We start from the raw sequence: 21,962 nt of genomic DNA, 5'->3' as shown, positions 1-21,962 counted from the left end.
ACAGCAGTTCTTATTCTGCTGGACCTATCGGCAGCCTTCGACACGGTCGACCATGTTACTTTGGTCGACCGTGTCGGAGGCTTGGGCATCCGAGGGAACGCCAGAGGACTTATCGCTTCATTTCTGGCGGGGAGGTCCCAGGTGGTTACCATCGGACCTTTCAAATCATCTCCTCTGTCACTGCCATGCGGAGTTCCTCAAGGCTCATCCCTTAGTCCGACTCTATTTAACATTTACGTGTCGGACCTTGCCAGAGTCATCAAGGCACATGGGATGAGCCTTACCTCCTATGCAGATGACACCCAGTTGGTCCTAGCAGTCATGAATGATGGGCCTAAGATTGCCAGTAATTTCAATCAAGGCATGCAGGCAATTGGGAGCTGGATGGCTGCCAATTGCTTGAAACTAAATTCTGATAAATCAGAAGTTGTCATTTTTGGCAAATTATCCCCGGAATGGCCCTCACTCTGGTGGCCCTCATCCATGGGCCAGCCCCCGGATCCGACCGACAAGGTGAGGAACTTGGGGGTGGTGTTCGACAACCGCCTGAATTTCCTACCTCATGCAAATCAGATCTCCTCCTCCGCTTTTTATAAATTACGGCTCATAAAAAAAATCTTGCCATTCCTACCTGAAAATGCTGGTAAAACCCTGGTCACTCACCTGGTTCTATCCACCTTAGACTACTGTAACGCTCTGTTCTTGGGCGCCCAAGAGAAGGTGCTTCAAAAAATGCAAATCATTCAGAATGCTGCCGCCAGGCTACTTGGGCGCATTCCAAAATACCAGTCGGTATCAGCCACCATAAGACAGCTGCATTGGCTACCGGTGAGAAAGAGGATTGAATTCAAGTCCCTCTGCCTGGTATATAAAGCTTTACATAATATCGGACCTGCTTTCTTTACCCAAAATCTCATCCCTTACCACCCTGTTAGAACGTTGCGTTCATCTTCTTTACAGGAATTACTGGTACCACGCACAAAATCAGTAGCGTGGGGTGATAGAAGATTCCTTGTAGCTGCCCCGAAACTGTGGAATACTGTCCCACTTACTATTAAAACGAGTACCTCTCTCTGGATGTTTCGCAAACAGCTTAAGACCTGGCTTTTTAAACAATAACACTTCAGTCCCCTTGATGGTTATACATTGCAGAAACTTCAGCGCCGAGATGCCCTAGGGCCTTTGTTTGCGCTATATAAATGTTTTAACAAATAAATAAATAAATAAATTCTAATGGCGTACCTCGCGCAAAGAAATAGGGGGAGCAAGGGGTAGACAAAGGACTATTTGGAGGACCCAGTGCCAGGATTGGTTACTTGGACTGAGGGATACGTTGTCCCTTCTTTCTTTTTTTGTTAACCATTTTCCAGAGGGTGTTTGGGAAATGTGGTTTGAGTTTTGAGGTTAAAATGGCTGCTACGGAAATAAAGCAAAGAGAGATACGCATAATCCTCGCCTCCAAGTCCTTTATACAATTGAAACTTTCCGTGATGATAGCTGGAACATTTTTCATTCTTTCTTATAACATAGTTATAAGTTGCATTTTGTGGGATACAAAATGGTCAAACATTAACTCAAGACACTTTTGTTTTTCAAAAATGAAATAAATGTTGAAAGTCTTTCTTTTTTAGATTTTCAGCCCACAAAATGCAACCACAAAAACAACTACAAGAGGGCCTTGCACTCCAGCTGAAGAGCATAGGGCTCCAGGTAGGAGTGCTGTAAAAAGGGTAAGTTCTCCTGTGGTTATGGAATTAAAGACCTAGGAGACAATGTTTTTGTGTTAAAGTTGCTGGGGGATACTGCACTCTCTGCAGTCCACTAAAACATTAAAAAGATGCTTGCTGATGCCCCTCACCCCTTTAAGGGTCATCCCCAAGCTAAGAAATGTGTATAGTCCCCACAGGGCATTATGGGGCGCTCCTTCAAAGAGCAGTTAATAATAAATGAGCGTCTCCGGCCGTTTATTTATTATTTACTTTTTGCTGTTTTTTTTAAATAATATTTTTGTGTGAGTCTCTGTGCCACCCCAGGACACCCACATGTTTAATTTTAGTTAGGGGTAGTCCCAGGGCCCCAGCCGGCTATCCCGCTGGAAAATAGTGTGCCGGTGGGAGCCACCTTGTTTCTTTATTACGTTATCAAGTGGGTGCTCCGAGGCACCCACTGCTTCATCAGGTCTCGCATCTCAATGCGCATGCGCATTGAGCAGAGCAAGACTATAGGGGCTTAAATAAGCTTTACCTAGACTGGCGATTGACTGGCGATTTGATGCTGTGCCCGTGCGCTTTTAGGTCAATGCGCAAGCGCATTGACCTAAAATGCGCATGTACATCATCAAATCGCCAGTCAATCACCAGCAGCACTCCTCCCACACCTTTGAAGTGAAGCTTAGCTTCACTTCAAAGGCCCCTGCTGCTTCACACCCTCATGCCGCTCTCCCCGCTCCTCCCCTGCCCGCCGTGTCGCATTTCTCCTCCCCCCTCCCCTTCTCTGCCTTCCCTCCGTCTTGTTTTTTTTTACCCGCTCCGCCCCCTCCCCTACCCGCCGTGTCGCATTTCTCCTCCCCCCTCCCCTTCTCTGCCTTCCCTCCGTCTTGTTTTTTTTTACCCGCTCCGTAGTAGGACATTTTTCCAGTGTTATTTTTTAATCACTGCTTCATATGAACATTCACGCGACCGCAGAAAACAAGCTACCAGATTGTCCATTTCACAATTCTCCTGCGGTGCCTTTAAGACTCATTTTCCTTTCTCTCGGTGCATGCTGCTATGGATACTTAAACCTGCCAAGGCAAGCCTGTACCTTTAAATATCTCTTACTCGCACTCCCCTCCTCTCCCCTACTTGCCGCTTCTTCCTGCGCACAGAGCTATTTCCTGAAAGCTGCTTTCATCTGAATATGCATGCAATTATTAATGTATTCAATGTGTGCGCAGGATACTACAGGGTTGCAAATCATCGGGCATAAACATCAAACCAGGTCACCTAAAAGCAAATGCGTTCAGCGCGCTATTTGAAGAGCACCCACTGACGAAAGAACCCACATTAGGCTTTTCGTGTTGTTCCTTTAAACTCGGCTATTACAAATTAAATAAATTATTTAACAATTAATTTAACAAAAAAAATAAAAGCCATTGTTATTTGTAATATTAATACATCTAAGTCACGTAAATAAAAAAACATGTTGCATTACAAATGCTATAGGTGTCACATTTGCGAAAGTTATAACTATTGGCATTGTAAATGACAGAGCTATTAATTTAGCTATTTTAACAAACAAATAAATAAATAAAAAAATAATTTATAAGACCAATAGCTCAAACTTTCCTAATGCGAGACCTATTGCATTTCCAATGCTTGTTTTTAGTTGGTGGCATCGGGGGGAGCCCAATGTCCCCTGCTGGCTCCCTTTGCATAAAACAAGTCATTTTTTTAATTTGTAGGTGGATGCCTCGGTGCCCACCCAGGGCACGCACAATGCAGGGGTTGTTGGGGCTGCATGGGAGCGCCAAGGCCTCTATGGAGCCAGCTGTATGCCTGCGAGAGAAGGCACTATCCTTTGCTCCCACCGTGGCAGGAACAGCATTTTTTTTACTGCTACTGCCGCGCAGGAGTAACATTAAGTTCCATGGCCGGGAGAGTACAGGTAGGGTATGCTCGCACTCTTCCTGGCAGGGAACCAAATTGTCCCGGAGGAAGGCTGCCCCTCCTCTTTCTAAAATAGCAGCCCGGGGATGGGGTCCTCATGGTCTTTCTAGGTTTAAGGGTGAGGCGGGAAGCGTGCCCCTTCTTAATTTAAAAAAAAAATATTTGCCTTGGGGGTGGGGTTCCTGGGGACTTATAAGGCTCGGGGGGCACGTGCCCCCTACCCATTTATTTTTATGCCTGGCCCTGGGGGTTGGGGCCCCTAGAGCTGTAATGGACTTGAGGGGCGCACCGCACCCATCACCTTATAAGCAATACATAGAAAGCTTACATTTTAGATTTGCGGTATGATATTACAACATTTACTTTGGACCATGTCCCAATCAAACATCCAGATGGTTTGAATCCGCATTAATTTGCTTAATATTTTGTGTGTCCTCCCCCTTCCATCCCTGCCCCTGTTCTTCAAATCCCCCTATATTCCACCCATCTGTTCCATATTTTACCCCCTTTTCTGGGGGCCTCTGGTTTCATAGACCACCTTTTCTGTTGCGCTGCACCAATCTAGGAGAACATTCCATTTATTGACGCTGAGCTCACGGGACTCTTGTGAGAGTCCGTTGAACACAACCACAAAGATAAACAAATAACTTTGAACCTTAATTTCTTAAAAACGTTGGCACAAAATTACACCAAATCACAAAAAGCAATCTTTCTGGATCACGAACTAGCTTCCTTGCAAATATGTTGTAATTCCGTTCAACAGTTTTTGCAACATTGCGTTCCAAAAAACTATTTGGAAAATGCATCGGGATTTTGTGTTTTTGGACCCCCCCTTCTCTTTTTTCATGCCCTCCCCCTTTAACAGGTCATCTCGAAACTTTCCATGTAGAAACTAGGCAAAAAAGAACACATTTACAAAACGTTTTTTGAAACCTGGACCCCCAGGGAAAAAAAAGCATTATTTTTCGTTTCGTTTTCAGCACGATCCAGGTCATGAGTGATGTAATCAGTGAGGTCACAAGCAGTGCATTGCGGGGGCGCGAGTTATAGTTAGCTCACTAACTATAATGGCTGAATTTTACTGGTTTTGTAAGAGTGAAACCTGAGCTTAACAATGATATAACCTTTGTTTTTTTTAATGATATATCTATCTATATTTAACCCCTTCAGTGCGGCGCACGTTCAACGGACGTCGAGTGCACTACCTCGGTAGTGCTGCGCACGTCCGCTGAACGTTCCGGCCCGGCCCGCGCAATAAAACGTTCCGCACCAGCGCGGAACGTTCGGCGCAGCGGAGGGGATATTCACAATGCCAATAAAAATAAATGTGGACCAACAATAACACAAGTCATTTAGAACAAATGTACTAATATTCACACCCTAACACATTCCCACAAACTAATGGTGTAATTCCATGTTATTACCACAGTAACGCAAAACTGATATAGGAAGAACATGCTTACTGCCTCACAGATTGCAAGTTATTATTTTGGCGCAGAAAATAAACTCAGCTAAAAGTCAAGGGGCCTTTTCAGTATGTTTTTACGTCACTGCATGAACTTAACTTATAGATGGGCAGAAAATCCAAACGGTGGACAAATTCTGTTATTTAGGGATTACCTTTGCCAGAGACGGTACATGGTCCCAAGAGATGTTGAATGTCCGGGCAAAGATGGCAAAAAGTGTCCACGGTGTTTTTAGATTTGCTGTGAAGTTGCGTGATCGACAAATTAGAGATATGACACACATTTATCAGTCAAGATGTAACTCTATTGCACTTTATGGTGCGGGGGTCTGGGGTCATTACTCAGATAGTAATTTACAAATAGTGGAAAATATGTTCCTTAAAAAGTTGCTCTGTTTACCATCTTCAGCGTCAACTGAATTAATCCATAGCGAAGTTGGAATTAGCTACCTGTCTGACTTAATAGCTTTTAGGCCCTTACTGATCTGGAGATCCATATGGCTAAAGGAAGAGACTGCTTTTAACAGAATAATAATTAAAGACTGTCTCCGATTGGATAATTGTCTTAAGATTCCCTGGCTCAAATACATTATACATACTTTAAGGATGTTTTTAATCTAAATATTTTGGACGACCCTAATGCCGTAGTTGAGCTGCCAAAACAGAAATGAGGAATTTGTTTTTGTTACACAGAAAAAAAGAGGCGACTGAGTAACAATGGGCATTTAACAACCTGCCAATTTTGCAATTGTTATTCGGTTTATGAGGGTTTCCAAACTTACTTGAGCCAGGTAACTAGAATCTCACACAGATATGTTCTTACTAGATTGAGATTCGGGCTTGTCCATCATTTGGTAGCATTTCCACGAGTAAAACAGAACCCAGCCTCTCCATGCCCATGTGACGGCCACACTAAACAAAGCACTTTGCACTTTCTCCTCATATGTGATTTGTACATGAATTATCGTATTGCATTTTTAAAACCATTGTTTTGAAAATATCACACATTCACTACGGAAGTAGCTATGAGGTTGATTTTTACAATGCAGGAACCTGATATATGTTTTTTTACTGCTACTTTTATTCTTAAATCTTTCAATGCAAGGAAAAGTATGATGTTTTAAATGCCCTAATATTTGACTGGATCTTAATCATTTATTGTACAGTAATGTTTTCCTTTTTAGTCAAATGTAAGTTGACGTATTTTCTCATGTGCTTTTATGGTTGGTTTTTTTTACGAACCGAATGAAGCTTATTGAATGAATGAACTTCTAGCATCGTGGTATTGCCTAAATGCATTATTTGAAAAAATGTATAAAAAGGTATTCACATAAAACGAAATACACATGAGAAAAGGGTTTTGTTGAGGGGTTGGGTGGAGGTGGATCTACTTGCGGAGTTGAATATCCTGACGGCCCCATCGCACCCAACAAATGTTGACTAAATAACATCTTACACTGTGTGCACCTGCCTCATTTCTATATACTCAGGGATATATATAGATATATATATATTTCCATGATAGACTGCACACCACAGAGCAGCTCCCTCGAGCTTCTAGGGAATTCACACCAGAAGCTTTAACAGCAGTTTAACAGATTTTAGGATTTCAGAGGATATGTAATGAGTGATTAGTCAAATAACACTTCCTCTTCTTTCAGCAGTGACAACATCCATGTATATGGGAAGCATGTTACTTTTGTCTTTGGCCTAATCTGTGCTGTGCTAGCTTTATGGGGACAAAGACATACATTTCCTTCTATTTACATGTCACAAAGTTCCTACCTAATTTATCTAGTATAAAGCACAGTTGCAATCTGATCTTTTGACAACTGATATGACTAAAACATTTTCCCTTGCTATCCTGATGCCTGATGCCACTAATTCTAAAACCATCAGATTAACACAGAACTCCCTGGCTTGGCAAAGATTAGTTGTGTCGGTTAATTAATCTAAGGGACGAATGACACGGGTTGAACAAGATTCAAAGAGGATCAGATATGATTTACCCTCTTTCTTTATAGGACCCACAGCCATTTCAGAAGAAAAAAATTACTCTTTATCTCAGTGGGTGGTGATGGTGAAAGGCTTGCATCTATACACTGTTACCTAAATGGCTTTTCTGGCAATGATGGACACAGATTTTCAGAGTAATAACTCATACCTGTTGGCTTTATTGCTTCCAAGCAAAATCTCAAAACAGCGTCAACATGTAGTGCCACTTAAAATTTAACAATTTCAGCCAAAGACATATCTTAGTTAGAAATATCCCACTGCTACTAATGTTTAAAAACCTGCAGCCATACTGTTTGTCTGTGCCCAATTCTAAGGAGAAATCTCTGGAGAAAGAGAAACATTCATATGTAAAATATCACAAGAGGAATGCACATTTTACTGCCTTACAGAGTACATGTGCTCTCACCAGGTTTTCTTTGGCTCAAGAAGACATTCCTGCTCAGCACATGTGCAATTTAATTTCTAAGCTCTTAAAATAAGAGAACGGGTTGGACATGTTTAGGGTCATGCCAATGTTTCTTACCTGCACTGAACCTTGCTCTCAACTCTACATCATATGACTTGTGGGGAAAAACAACAACTCATAAAAAGACAGAGGAAGATAAAAGGTAGAAACAGTGTGTTTTCACACTGCACAATACTAAAAAAAATAATGTGATAACAGAGGAGTCTTCAGATCCGAAGACCCTCCCCACTGTTCTGTTTAGTTCAGCGCTCTGCCACAAGAATGAACTTCACTGTGTTTGCGGACTGTTCCGAAGAATTCCTTAAATAACCAAAAGATAGTTTGGCCTCAAGCAGTGCACTATGCGCCCCTGAAACTGCCAAAAACCAGAGTACATTTATTAACATCTGGATGGACTTTTTGATGTGTATTTTCAAAGTCTCATCATTTTACTATTGCTCCAAGGGTATCTTCATTTGATGTTGCACATTGAAAAGACATTTTGTGTGCTGATTGGGTGCTTTAGATTAGTTTTAGTGACAAAGGGTTACGTTTTGAATTGTCTTTTACCTCTGATGTTCTCATGTTATTCCACAGGTAACCAACATGCCCAGATTTTAGGACTGCACAGCTTTACATTTACCCTGTTCTTTTGCACCTTGATTTATTTGTCTCTAATTTTAGTTAACTGTTAATTTCTTACTTCATTCATTTGCTGCCCAAGAGTTTCCTTGCATATTTTACTTATCACTCAACACACATGCAAAAATCACTGATATCAATGCCCAGAGAAAAGAACTGCCCAGTGAACCCATTCACCTTTATCTTTTTTTTTCATCTTCTTGTTTCTAGTGCCCTGTCGCAGGTAGGAGAGGATCTGCGTCAGTTTGCTGATGACAATGTCATTGGTTGTAAGGGTTGTCTGAGCCTGGAAAATTAAGAAATGCGTATGGTACAACATTAAAAGTACTCTTTGAAAAGTAGATTCAACTGAGGGTATCTTGGCTCAATGGTGAGTATGTTTCCATCTCACCAGTCACTTATTAAGGCATGTAAAAAACAAGAGGCATACCAAAAGTATGTGAAGAGTACTTGTTGAGAACAAGCATAGTGGATATCCTCTTAATGTAAAAACATTCTATTTCAGCAATCTTTCAAAAGTTGTTGCTATGCTAAAGTAAAGCACTGCCTTAAATTGTGCACTAGATATTATCTACTCATTTAGAATATTTTTTAGTGTGCTACATGTTCCTTGTCAGTTACTGCAGAGCATTTATAAAACTACAGAAAAGGATGAGGCCAGAAAATGAGGAGTGATGCATTAATGAGACCTCATTACAGAGAAACCATTTTTTTAAGTAGTGTGCCATTAATGACAATTAGAGGATACCTAGCTATTACAACTGAAGAGACCACAGGTTCCACCTTTCTCTAGGAAGCTGTACAATACAGTTGTCCTACATTACCTCCATGGTAGGACAGTCGGCCTTGCTCCGGATAAGGGTGGTGGGAATGTCAGTGTCTGCATACTCATCTTCCAGGTCCACCACATATGCCATCCTTCCTGGCAGGTAGAGCTCGCTCCTCTCGTACGCCTTCCCCTTAAATAGGATGCGGTAGATATTACGGCCTGCAAGTTAACAAGATGCAAAATTGAGACCTGGAACACAGAGGTGCAATTATATAAGAAAGGCCTCTCAAACCCAAAATACACATCTCTAATTAAGGAATTTGTCAATTATGCAAATTAGGCTACAAATGTGACCCTTCTCTGTGATTGTCATAAGTTCTAAGTGTTAGAGCAATTCAGAACGCGGAACTTACCCAAGCGGGTCTTAAATTCAATTTTATTCTCTGGATCCTCATCTTTTCTGGAATAAAATATGAAAATATGTATTGACATCTAAACAGTTAAATCCATATTGCAACTGCCAAGCACATACCAACTTCCAGACACTTACTTTGCCTCCTTTTGCGGTTTTTCAATCAAGTCATCCTCTTCTTTCTCTTTGCTGCTAATTTCAGCACGTACCTGAAAAAGAGGAAGGGAGAAGTTACTCTACTGAAAATTCATTGAGCTTTTTGGACTCATAAATGCTTCTGATCAATATCCCAACTCATGCTTTGGCTACATCAATAGTCCGCTACTTTGATGGCATGGAAAAAGATGATGCTTGAGCAGGAATGCGAATGAATAAAACAAGCCTCATAAGATCAAGGAAAAAACCTCTCTGGTTAAAAAGACTTTGCTGCATAGGCTCAAAATGACGCAATACAGACCTGGGGGGAAAAGGTTTTTATCAGATGTCATCACTCTGTGTTGGAAGAATGGGAATGATGCCTGTCCTCTCTGGAAGTAGACCGCAGTCGTCGTTTCATTTCAGGGGCATAATTCTCTTGAATTAACACTGGTACAAAAGCCAGCCTTCTAGTGAGCCTTGAGCAAAAACTGGCTAAGAACTGCAATGACACTGAGACAGCACTGTCACAGTCCAAAGAAATGGTCTCTATCTAGAAAGATGATGGTGAGTTAGGGACAATTTCAGGATGATAGAACCATCTGAAAGTAACTATATCTAGAACACAGCGAGGCAGTGACAAACAAAAGTCCTGAAGGATAGCATTTCTAATGATTTTGCTTACAAGTCTATGAGCATCATGTGATAAAATTACAGTGGATGAACATGATTCGTTGGTGCTATCATGAAGACAGGAACTAGTGAAACATTATTTACAGCTATAATTCCCGGACACATGGAAAAGTCAATCTTCGCGGGAAAAAAGGGGCAGCAGTCTTTTTGCATGTAATAACAAAAAAAAAAAAATGGGCTTTTCATTCAATCTCTCCAAGACAACAAATCGAACTGGAGTGCCACCATAGATCACTGGTAGAAAGCTTCATAGAAAAGTGAAAAGTAGGTAAAAGGCAAATGTTTTCTCTAAACATGTATGGTGCTATTAGTGTGGCAGTACTGAAGAGAAATGGCAATTAGCTTGGGTGGACCACTGCATGTAGGCCAGGACACCACTGACTGACTGCAAGTGCATCCATTTCTTTTTGTTCGTAGTTTTCTTCTTTGACATCTTGCACCCTAAGAATCATGAGATACACTTTTATTCTGTCCACTTCTGAAAAGTATTCTTGAGCAAAATGGCAACATGTCTTTTACACAACTTGTCATGCCGCAAAGTATAAAGGAGTGACTTCTCCTTGCTCCATTCTCAAATTTATAAATTCCTACCGCTACGGCATGCTCTTCATCCCTACATTAAAGATCTAACCCACTTTCCAGGATTCAACTCTCTAGAAGGTAAGCTCCTGAAGGGCGACCTAGGGGATCAAAAAATATCAAAGATCTACCAAACCATTGTCACCACCCTGGATACCCTAAGAGCGACCTGGGATACGGATGTGGGACCGATTGATGACGATGATTGAGCTGAAGCACTCCAACCACCATGGGAAGCCGAAATCTCTACTTGACTACGTCTCATTCAATCCAAGTACTTGCATCAGCTGTACTTCACTAGACATAGTTTATGGTCAGCAGGGTTAATTGCTTTCGATGTCACTCGGAGGAGGGAACCTTTCAACACACTATTTGATCATGTCATGTTCTAGAATACTTTGGAAGTGGCGTATTCAATGGCCTAGCTGAGGTCCTAGCATGGCACTTGCCCGAAGTTTGCACTTTTACACTGCGCAGAAGGAATAGGGGCAATAGATATAAAAGACACCTATTACTTTTAGGCCTCACACTTGCAAAACGCGACATTGCCAGGCACTGGAAGGCAGATACCTCACCCAGTATAAGGCTTTGGGGAAACGGTATCGACTATAACATGGAATTGGAACTCCCGGTCTTTCTTGCCCGGGAATGCACGCAGAAACACACCAAAATATGGAAAAGGTGAGCTTCCTGCAGGAACATTCGCCTGGAGACACACTACACAGTTGATGATTAATTAGGAAAAGAGACTGTCGCCTAGGAATATGCATAACGTGATAACAGCTAAATTAATTCACCCATACTTGGGTTGCGATGGACCAAGATATCCATTGACATCTGTGTTATTGCATTATATTTTGTATCCAGAGTGTACATGGAGGAAATTTGGGACCAATTATATTATTCATGTATCCTGCAACTGTAGTGCATACCTCATGTCACTCAAATATTAAGTCTTCCTACCAAAAATACCAATAACTTTTGTTTAAAAAAAAAAAAAGTAGAAAGGAGTGTTGACTCATTTGGGGACCAGTGGTTCATTGCTGCAACGCTCCCCAACATGATGTACCAGTCACACAAATACTACCACAGATAAACTCCTACTCACCTTCTGTAGTAGAGCAAAATCAAGACCTTTTACCAAGTGGGTATGCTCCATATCACCACCCAAGAACTTGGACTCCTGGATCAGTTGCCGCCTCTTTTCTGCTGCAGATTTATCCCTGAAACAGGAAAAGACAGGTTATTGGTTCATAAAACATGGGGAAGATAACATTTTAAAGCATGGCTCAGTGTTAACTGTCCCTAGAACTGTGTGCCATGGTGCAACACAGTACTATTAAACATGGGCTATTTAGGAAGAAATAAAAACAGTCATAAAAAATGACTGGTTACAAATACTCAAATGGAAGATCTGGAACCCCTGCTTTTATCTGCCCCCCACTTTCCCTCTTGAATTCTCAATGTATGCCAACATAGTTGTCTGATCAACTTATTTGAGGGACCAAACTAACTTGTTTTGAGACACAGAACAAACAACATCTGGTCAGTGAGATTAGCTAGATTTATTAGCTATAGTCTCTGGCATAAGCAACCAATAAGATGTGAGAAAATAAACATTGGTTTGAAGTGATCACGTGTGGACCGTTAGTTAGCTGAAACATAACCCAGGAGAGACTAATGCACAAACTAGCTGTGATCAGTGAGGTAGCACAGACTAGATGATATCAATGAGGCAGCACCTTTCAGCGGTGATCAAGGAGACTACACAGATAAGCTGTGCTCAAAGAGATATTACAGACAAGAATGAAAGGTAGCATTTAACAGTTAGAACCCCTAAATTATCCACAGATCAGGTAACAGAAAGTTGTAGCTTCCTAAGCTTTAGAAACTGTTTGGGGAACTATGTGACATTTGAGAAGGGAGTTTTCACTTACGCCTCAGCAGTGGGCCCTACTGCTCTGTAGTTTGCAGTTGTACTGATGAGCTCTGTTTCCTCGTAGTCCTTGTTCACACCATCCCTCCTTTCCCTGGCTCGGTCCCGGTACTTTTCAGCAAGCTCACGCTCCCGTTCAACTTCCTGCTGCCGCAACTTTGCATAGTAGCTGAGGAAACAACAAGGAAGAATACTTAGTCTACACTCAAAGCTTCAGACAGAAAGACAACCCTGCAACCCTTCTGCACGCCAATACATGTTGATGTAACATTATGCTTCTCCCTGAAACTATTTATAAATTAGAATTGGATTTGAGAAATTAAAACAGAAAACCGCTGGAAAGAATATTGATAGTATTGTTCCACTGTTTCACTGACTAAAACTCAAAACACATGAGATGAAGCTCAACTAACACTTCACTTTCATTCTTCACCATCCACCCATTTACCTTTTCTTTTTCCGCCTACGAGCGGCAGGGTCCTCCTCCTCATTATACTCCCGGGGCATTCTGGAAAAAAGAAAAATTTAGATTACAGTTTGGAGACCACACCAGTCTTTAGGTGGGAAATCTAAAGTGCAGAGACTGGGTCAGGGTTTGTAATAAATGCATACATGTATTCATGCTAGATGGTCACTGCAGTACAGATAGATTCTTTCTCTTCCACTGCAAGCACAATGTATGTAGCAAACGTTTTAACTCTTAAGTTACTTTCTGAAATTCTCAATAGATAAAGCAAACGTTATAAGATGCTTTAAAACAACCTCTGTCAAATGCATTATTTTACAGCACGCAACATAAGCAGGGTGGATGTGGGCTTGTTTAATGTAAAGAGAAAGCCAAATTTTAACAACTCCCTGCTTGTCTTTCTATTTGCATTATACAAACATTGAATTGAGGACATTGTGGAGGAAATATTTTTCATATTTCTGTATGTCTTGATTTAGTTCAAATAGATTCCTTTAAAGCATTGCCTACTAATATTAAACATGAGATAGTTTGCTTTTGACCACGAATTAAGTGATGTTTCTTGAAAGATTGAATTTTCAGATATTTCAGTTATTTTCTGAAAGTGTAATAGTGACTAAGTAGGTAAAGATAACTCCCTGAGAGGGATATCTATCAGTTTTGGAATGGTGGATACACAAGATTTGGGCTCCCTGCCCCTTTTGCACTGAGGAACCTTAGCAGCCCTTTTGCACTTAAAAACTTAGGTGCGCTCTGTGCCCTTGCTTGTGCCTTTGGGTACCTTTATAATGTTTTGTGACCCCTGTCACCTGATGAGTGACCTCACTACCTCCACCCCCAAACATGCATTTGCTTCACAAACATATACTATTATCAATGTTTCAAAAATGTTTGTCTCTTGTTCCAGATGTTTGTTTATTTTGTGTGCACAACTATGTACTGAATATATTTTAGTATGGCTTTACGTAATTGATGTGAAATAATAAAACAGATAGGAAATATACAGTAGGTAAAGACACCTTTTAAAGATTTTTTTTGGAAACCGTGGATATCATATTTAACAGTGTGCAAGATTATGTGGCGACAAATAAAGATTTACTTGGCATTAGCTTTCATGAAATTCATGAATACATTTATTTCTTGTCTTCCTGATAAAATATACACATTGACAGTTATTTTCCCCCTCGCTGGATTCTCTGCTGGCTTTAGGATCTGTCTATGCCCTATACTTATGTATATTCATTTATGCATGGTATCTCCTCTGACATGTGAAGTTCATAGAGGAAGAAGGTCTAATTAAATGAAGGCCTCTTGGGAAATGCTGCAAATGTAGACCATAATCAAAGACAAAGAATTGCTGACATATTCTGCATTCTCTTTCATTGCTTCGGAGTTCTCCGTATTTTCTTACCTATTACAAATGTTGCCCTTGTTTTCTTCTCTAATCTTCTTTTCACATTTTCCTGATGTCTGAATTGTATTTGCTTTACAGACAATATTTCATAGTTTCTCACTGTAAAAGTAGTGTTGTCATTTTACCTGGATAAACAGATCCTATGATGTTTACCCCAAAAATAGCTTTTGGGTCCTTCAGATTTTATGGTGATGCCAAATTTATTTTACTGTTTTGGATGCTACTCATACAAAAGTAATTTAATTCTTAAGTGAATCATCGCATTAAAATGTTTTAAAAATTACAGTGTGAACTAAAATGATCCTGTCGTATTCTGATGCTAATTTGGAAAAATGAGCAACCTTTTCCAATAAATCTCACATCATAAAAACATGGTGTCAAATCTTAAAAATATGTGCTTTGCACTGATTCTTTGCTGCTCCCATGCAGCTCAATAAAAACCTCCCAGTAGCGAACATGAAGATTAATAGTTGAAATCAAGGTTTAGTCTAGTCACAAAATGTCTTCTGGACTTACTCATGTTGCTGAGACGACTTGGTTGGTGGTGCAGATGATGGCGTTGCCCTAGGGGTCATAAGAAGCTTCCTGAAGTCTTCATTTGTCAGCTTGGACCTTGTGAAAGATAAAATGTTAGAAATGAGCTTCATGCTTAAATAAGAACCATCTTTTAAAAGAGCATACATAATGTCAAAAAGTATCTCACCAATTAAATATTAGATTCTGTTATTACCCAACTCAAGGTTGCTCATTTAACATACTTTGAAGGATTAAAGGCTGGGCTGTCATTGGTGGGATTCAAACCCATAACCTGCAGCTTACGCAAGCCCTTGCAGCAGAGATTAAACCTCCAAATTATCCTACACCATCCACTACTCTGAGAAGAATGCTTTTCCGAATTAGCATATCGACCTCTGTGCAAACGCATACTGAGACTTTGACGCTTGAGAAAGGCATTCCAAAAGTATTAAAACTACAGATTCATAAGGCTTTTGTGATACCATACTTTCTTCTCACCATCTTTTGCCTATATGGACACCCCAACCCGCTGCCCTCAAAAGGAAAAAACTGCAGTACTCACTGGAAGGAATGAAGATCCTCAACCTCATGGCCCTCTGGGGCCAGAGGGTTGGAAAACATATCAACTGTGAAAAACAAACAAAGGGGTTATAAATTAAAACTAAAAGTCATTACTGCTGTTGACAACAGTTACAAATAACATCAACTAGGTTTTCGCCATGGTTACAAACAGATCTTAAACAATTCTTCCCTTACAATGCTGCAATATTCCTATTTTATTTCAAAGCAAAGACTGCAGCTCTCCAAGTTTGAAAATGTTGTATCTTGTGTACCATATGCAGAGTTTGGTCTCATAACTTGAAACTGGCTTACGTTCATCAACGTCTTAGCAGAGTATTCAAGCAACATTTCTTCCCTTACAATGCACTGAGTTCCTCTGCTTGTAATGCCACTTCTGGACTTCCTACAGCCTATTTGTATCTTCAACGTAATAGATGACTGGTCTCATGACATATATGTTTTCAGGATTTCTCCTATAGATACATTCTTGTGGTTTATCAGAATAGCTAGACATCAGTCCTTGCATCTTCTGTCTGTTCCCGTTTAGATATTCCAAGGAACTTTACGTTTTTTCTTTCTGTTGCAATCTGTAAGTGGAATGTTCAAAGCCATCTCTTTGGTAATAGTGTCACTGTCAACTCTTGTGTCTTTCACTTTCACATATCACAGGTAAAAGGCATTCTTATCCTTAACACAAAGAGTGAAAAAACAACGAGTGACAGCGGTGAACACCCTTTTGAATCTGTGTTAAATAATGCAAATTATCTTACAGCATTGTCCTCAATGGGGCTTCTAATCCATCATCTCCGTAGAGTACAAAACCTTGTTGACGGACTCTGGTTTGCCATAGAGAAGTAGTTGTACAATTAAGGTGACGGGTAACTTAAGATCAAAATGAGTAGTCTGAATCATTAATTTTATACATGCCCACGAAGTGAGGTCTGAGGTCAAACATCGTTTTAAAAATGGACAAAAAGATTTTCTTTATAATGAAATGCAGATATAGTGAAAGATGTGAGTTGACAGTAATTAGTTAATTCTCTCTTTAATACGCAGATAGTGAAGATATCAGGACTTACATATCTTACAATTGTTACAACTTGTTGCTTCTGAATGTAACTACCTAGATTTAATCATTGGTAGCATAAGTGTTAAGTATTACATTAACAGCATTTAAGATAACCAGACCTTACTGCTGGCCTAATCGGATTTTAGCGCTACAACTTGCGGAACCCGCTGCGCGGGTCCCGCTGCGAGGTGACAGCCGCCTGTGTGTTTAGGACTGCATCTGTGAGGGTTCGGGTGAGTGCAGGGCTGCGAGCGTTGTCGGGACAGGACTACATCACCCAGGAGTCCTGGTAACCCGCGCCACCTGTAACCTGGCCGCTCTCCCTGCTCGCCCCGCCCCACCTACAGCCTGAAAAGCCCTTGCCTGTAACGCTGCTCTGGGATACTTCCTTGGACCTTACTGCTGGCCTAATCGGATTTTAGCGCTACAACTTGCGGAACCCGCTGCACGGGTCCCGCTGCGAGGTGACAGCCGCCTGTGTGTTTGGGACTGCATCTGTGAGGGTTCGGGTGAGTGCAGGGCTGCGAGCGTTGTCGGGACAGGACTACATCACCCAGGAGTCCTGGTAACCCGCGCCACCTGTAACCTGGCCGCTCTCCCTGCTCGCCCCGCCCAACCTACAGCCTGAAAAGCCCTTGCCTGTTAAGCTGCTCTGGGATACTTCCTTGGACCTTACTGCTGGCCTAATCGGATTTTAGCGCTACAACTTGCGGAACCCGCTGCGCAGGACCCGCTGCGAGGTGACAGCCGCCTGTGTGTTTGGGACTGCATCTGTGAGGGTTCGGGTGAGTGCAGGGCTGCGAGCGTTGTCGGGACAGGACTACATCTCCCAGGAGTCCTGGTAACCCGCGCCACCGTTAACCTGGCCGCTCTCCCTGCTCGCCCCGCCCCACCTAACAGCCTAACTACCTTCTTATAAATCAAGCGGTATTCCCCGCGGCGCGGGAGCGCGCGGGAGTGCCCGGGGCTAAGCCCGGGCAAAGGGCGGGCCCTCTGTGGCCCTCAGAGGCAGGAGGAGACTGGACTGGGCCCAAACCTTTGGTCGTTTATGACTCTGCGCGTATATCCTGCGTAAGTCTTATCTGCTTTCCTTCTACAGGCGTGTGCTCCTTACAAATGTCTTTGACAAACACAGACCCTATCATGTTGGATAGGTTAGGGTGCACACTCAATGGAACTCTGGACAATTATTTTTCTAAGACTGTTGCCGATGTTTCTAAGGAAATTACTTTAGCAGAGCGGCGAGCAGAACGCCGCCGTTCTGTGGAAAGTATGAAGAATAGGTCCATGATTGAGTCACCGTTACCAGCTACTGCCATTACTGAAGGGACCCAAAATGGCAATGACTGTGTACTTCTATCGGATAGTCTGCCTCTTGTATTTAGAGACTGTACGTCGTCACCTAGTCCCTGCCTTAAGATAAATGTGAATGACTCGTTGCCTGTTAATTGTATCAGCATTCCCCCAGTAACTGAGGCATTGATCACCCCTACGCCCATACCAAATATAAATATTCAAATTAGGGCTAAAAAAACTATGCCACTAAGAAATTATGGCCCACCGCCTACCAAAAAAAGGAGGAAATTGCATCAACAGAAGATAAGTCATATTGATTTCGGTAAAAAGACCAAGCCCACAATTGCGAGTGATAAGGCCCCAACAGTTACACCTGAAGTAATTAACCCTACCCCATCACCCTTACCCCCTATTCAGATGGATAGTGAGATTAATACTGACACCCCCCCAGATGTTACTGTGCCTCAGGTAACCCATAATGCAGTTACACTGGAAAGCATCGAGTGTTTAATTAGGAATTACTCCCAAGCAATTATTGAAAAGTTGTCTAAGGTGGAAGAAAGACTGGGGAAACTAGAGCGGGAACTAGGGAAAAAGGAAGCCCCTACAAAGTCAGTTGTAAGTAATGTCATTCTAAATATTACACCGCCTACCCAATCTACTACACCTGTCCCAATTCTTGTTTTGAACTTGACCTCGAAACCACATAACAATAATAATAAGCAATATATCCCACCCCATACATTACCAACTAATAAACCCGACCCGATCCCGGTTATATCAACTAATAGACCATCTAAGGGTCTGGGTAACACATCTACGGGGATACCAACTAGGGAGGGAGAAAATTCCAGGTATACTCGGGGGAGATTAAATAGGGTCCCCCTCCCAGAACTTCCGCCGGAAGCAGTGCCTTTCGTGGTAGTCCTTACAGGGGTACCTGAGCTGGAAAAGAATAAGCGGGAAGGATTTGCCCAATTAAAGAATAAGATAATGCACTGGTTGAGTTTATACAGGCCAATCGCTAGCAATTTTAGCGGCGAAATTGTACACGTCCGCCGCCTCCAGTGGTTGGGGGGAAGACCCAAGGATACTGAAGGGGATATAGTGGTGGTGAATTTTAGAGACCAACAAGCTGTCCAGTTTATATTAAACTGGCCACCTGGAAATGCCAATAATCGTATTATCCCCTGACCACTGACATATTTCTATCCGAGATCAGTGGTATTTCCACCCCAGCATCAATTCCCTCAATACCCGCAAATACAGGCTCATTCTAATACCTACCCTTTGACCTTACAAAATGTCAGGAACCAACCATATGTGCCTTATTACTCTGTACCGGCCCCTGATCCCTATGGATGGAATTTTGTACCCACAAGGATCAATACAACCACCAATGGGAGAATGGACCACTTAAAACCATTTACGCCATTGGGGACTACAAATAGGTTCGATATATTTAATGGGTTAGATGATTGTGACTGATGTTTTTTGAGTCCAGGGGTTGAGGGAAGCGGAATACATTCTCCTAGTATGGGGGGCACTGACATTGGAGCTGATGTAATGGGGAATGTAATATGCATCTCCCCAGTTGATCAACTTAATGGGCAAACGCCCCCCCCTGTCAGGAGTATACATACTGTTGGGAAAGTAAGTACCCCAGGAAAAGGGTATGAGCTAATAAGTTGGAACATTGCAGGGTGGAGTAACAAGACGGACAGTCTGGGCTGGTCTGAATTTGTCACCAAATTTGATATTCTTTGTCTACAAGAGACGTGGTGTACTGAAGATATCACCCTAGAAGGTTATGCCGCCTATAACTGCCCGGCCCTGAGTTCCAGTATGGGTAGAGCTAGAGGTGGGCTGGTAATTTTGTTATCTGTGAGACTGCTGGCACGAGTCAAAATACACACGACAGTCGGCTCACACTCACAGATACTATGGTTGCAGCACAACGGCGGTAGGAATATCTTGTTAATTAACCACTATAATAATGTATTTAACCATTCCAGCTCTGTAGTGGTTGACAAACTTGAGGAGGCAGTTGAAAATCTGTGTGGGCAAACTGGCATTACCTTTGAAATTCTGTGGGCTGGTGACTTCAATATTTATATGTGCCCTTTCTCTTCCACAAGGGTATGTGGTTTTGGAGGGGAGGATGGGGAGGATCAGGCCCATTTTATACACACGACCTATGGGAACTCACTCAACACACTCTTACTTAAATTGGATCTGACGATTTTGTCACCAAGGAAAGATAATGAGGGCAATCCGTTACCAACCTTTGTGGGAAGGAATTCGGCCACTATCATAGACTATCTTATAGCCTCCGTAAGTCTAAATACCTTGTGTACTGTACCAGAAGTACTAGACTTGGCTCTTAGTGACCATAACTGTCTTACAATACAGTTGCTTATGTGGGGGGAGAAGGCTGTGGTATCCCATGGAACAGTGGCGGATTTAATCCCGCACAGACCAAATGGTCCTAGGATCAAATGGGGAGACATAATGAGGAACAGTTATTGGCCAAAATTGTGTCTGCATGCCTATCAGAGGTGGAAAATTGTCTTGAGCCCAATACATGCCCGACAAGTATATTAGCTGGGTTCGAATTGATTAATGCGACTACAAAACAGATATTGACTAAGAATAAGGCAAAGGGACAAGGGGCCCCCAGAGGGTGGTTTAATAGGGCTTGTACAAAATCCCTACAAAAATTAAAAAACGCCCTTACTAGTAAGCCCAGGGATAGGGCAGTGGTTAGATCCCTAAGAAGCACTTATAAAATGCACCTGAACTTGAGGAAGCAGGAGTTAAGAGAGGAAGCATGGGATAATATGTCCAAGGCCGTAGATCTCCGAGATACTAAGTTATTTTGGAATACCGTAAACAGCCCCTTCCTTCATGATGAGGTATACCCAGTGCTCTCGGCCCAAGTAAGTGAGGAAAACTGGGTATTCCACTTCTCTAGTATATTTAACCCAGGAGGGATGTCTACAGAGAGTGACGCTGTTGCGTTCCCTAGCCCATCTACATCGCTTAACATTACAATGGGTGAGGTGGATAGTGCAATCCGGTGTAGCAAGGGAGGGAAGGCCCCCGGCCCTGATGGGGTCCCTGTGGACCTATACAAAGCTGATGTAACATTATGGAGTCCCCTGCTAACTAAAGTATTCAACGCGGTAGCTCTGGCCTCTGCACCACACTCCTGGGGAGAGTCGATCATTATTCCCATTTACAAAAAGGGAGATAGGAGCGAGGCTAAGAACTATCGCCCTATCTCCCTCCTCCATGAAAATAATGAGTAGGGTGTTATTGATCCGATTGGAGGAATGGGTTGAAGAGAACGGGATCCTTGCGGATTCCCAGTTTGGTTTCCGCAAGGGGTTAGGCACTATAGAACAGTGCATCAACCTTGACCTTATTATAGGCAAATATACGCATTTGTATGGCAACTTGTCCGCTAATATCAGATTTGGGCCATTGGGTGAATGTACCTCAAGCATTCGAGTAAGGTCCGGAATAAGGCAAGGATGTGTTCTTGCCCCTCTCCTATTCTCCCTTTTTATTAACGCTATTGAGTTAGAATTGCGTTCAGTTAATGCAGATGTTCCGTCCGCTGAGGGCATACCAATTCCAGTTCTGCTCTACGCGGACGACACAGTCCTTTTATCCGGAACCCCTGTTGGGCTACAGAAATTAATGGATAAGTTCCAGGATTTTATTAAAGGGAGAAAACTCCAGATTAATAATTCAAAAACTTTTATTCTGACTTGTGGCAAGAAAGTCAAAAATTTAAGATCCTTTTCATTTAAGGACCAAATGATTCAAGTGGTTGAAAGCTTTTGCTATTTAGGTATTACTTTTAATAGCGGGGGTATTTGGTCCCATGAGATGC

General features: G+C 42.1%; 1 protein-coding gene across 1 annotated transcript in view; it reads right to left on the bottom strand.

The window, feature by feature from the left end:
* Positions 1-21,962, bottom strand: part of IK (IK cytokine) — a 197,607-nt gene that overhangs the window by 137,503 nt on the left and 38,142 nt on the right. The window contains exons 2-10 of the mRNA XM_078653439.1: positions 15,698-15,761; positions 15,136-15,231; positions 13,188-13,247; positions 12,741-12,908; positions 11,912-12,026; positions 9,535-9,605; positions 9,398-9,444; positions 9,040-9,203; positions 8,393-8,501 (exon numbers count right to left, since the gene is read on the bottom strand). Of these exons, the coding sequence (XP_078509565.1) occupies positions 8,393-8,501; positions 9,040-9,203; positions 9,398-9,444; positions 9,535-9,605; positions 11,912-12,026; positions 12,741-12,908; positions 13,188-13,247; positions 15,136-15,231; positions 15,698-15,761 (894 nt within the window). The remainder of the gene's footprint in view (positions 1-8,392; positions 8,502-9,039; positions 9,204-9,397; positions 9,445-9,534; positions 9,606-11,911; positions 12,027-12,740; positions 12,909-13,187; positions 13,248-15,135; positions 15,232-15,697; positions 15,762-21,962) is intronic.

This window comes from Lissotriton helveticus, chromosome 7, assembly GCF_964261635.1.
Source record: "Lissotriton helveticus chromosome 7, aLisHel1.1, whole genome shotgun sequence".
NCBI lineage: Eukaryota > Metazoa > Chordata > Amphibia > Caudata > Salamandridae > Lissotriton > Lissotriton helveticus.
This window is presented reverse-complemented; position numbering and strand designations above follow the sequence as displayed.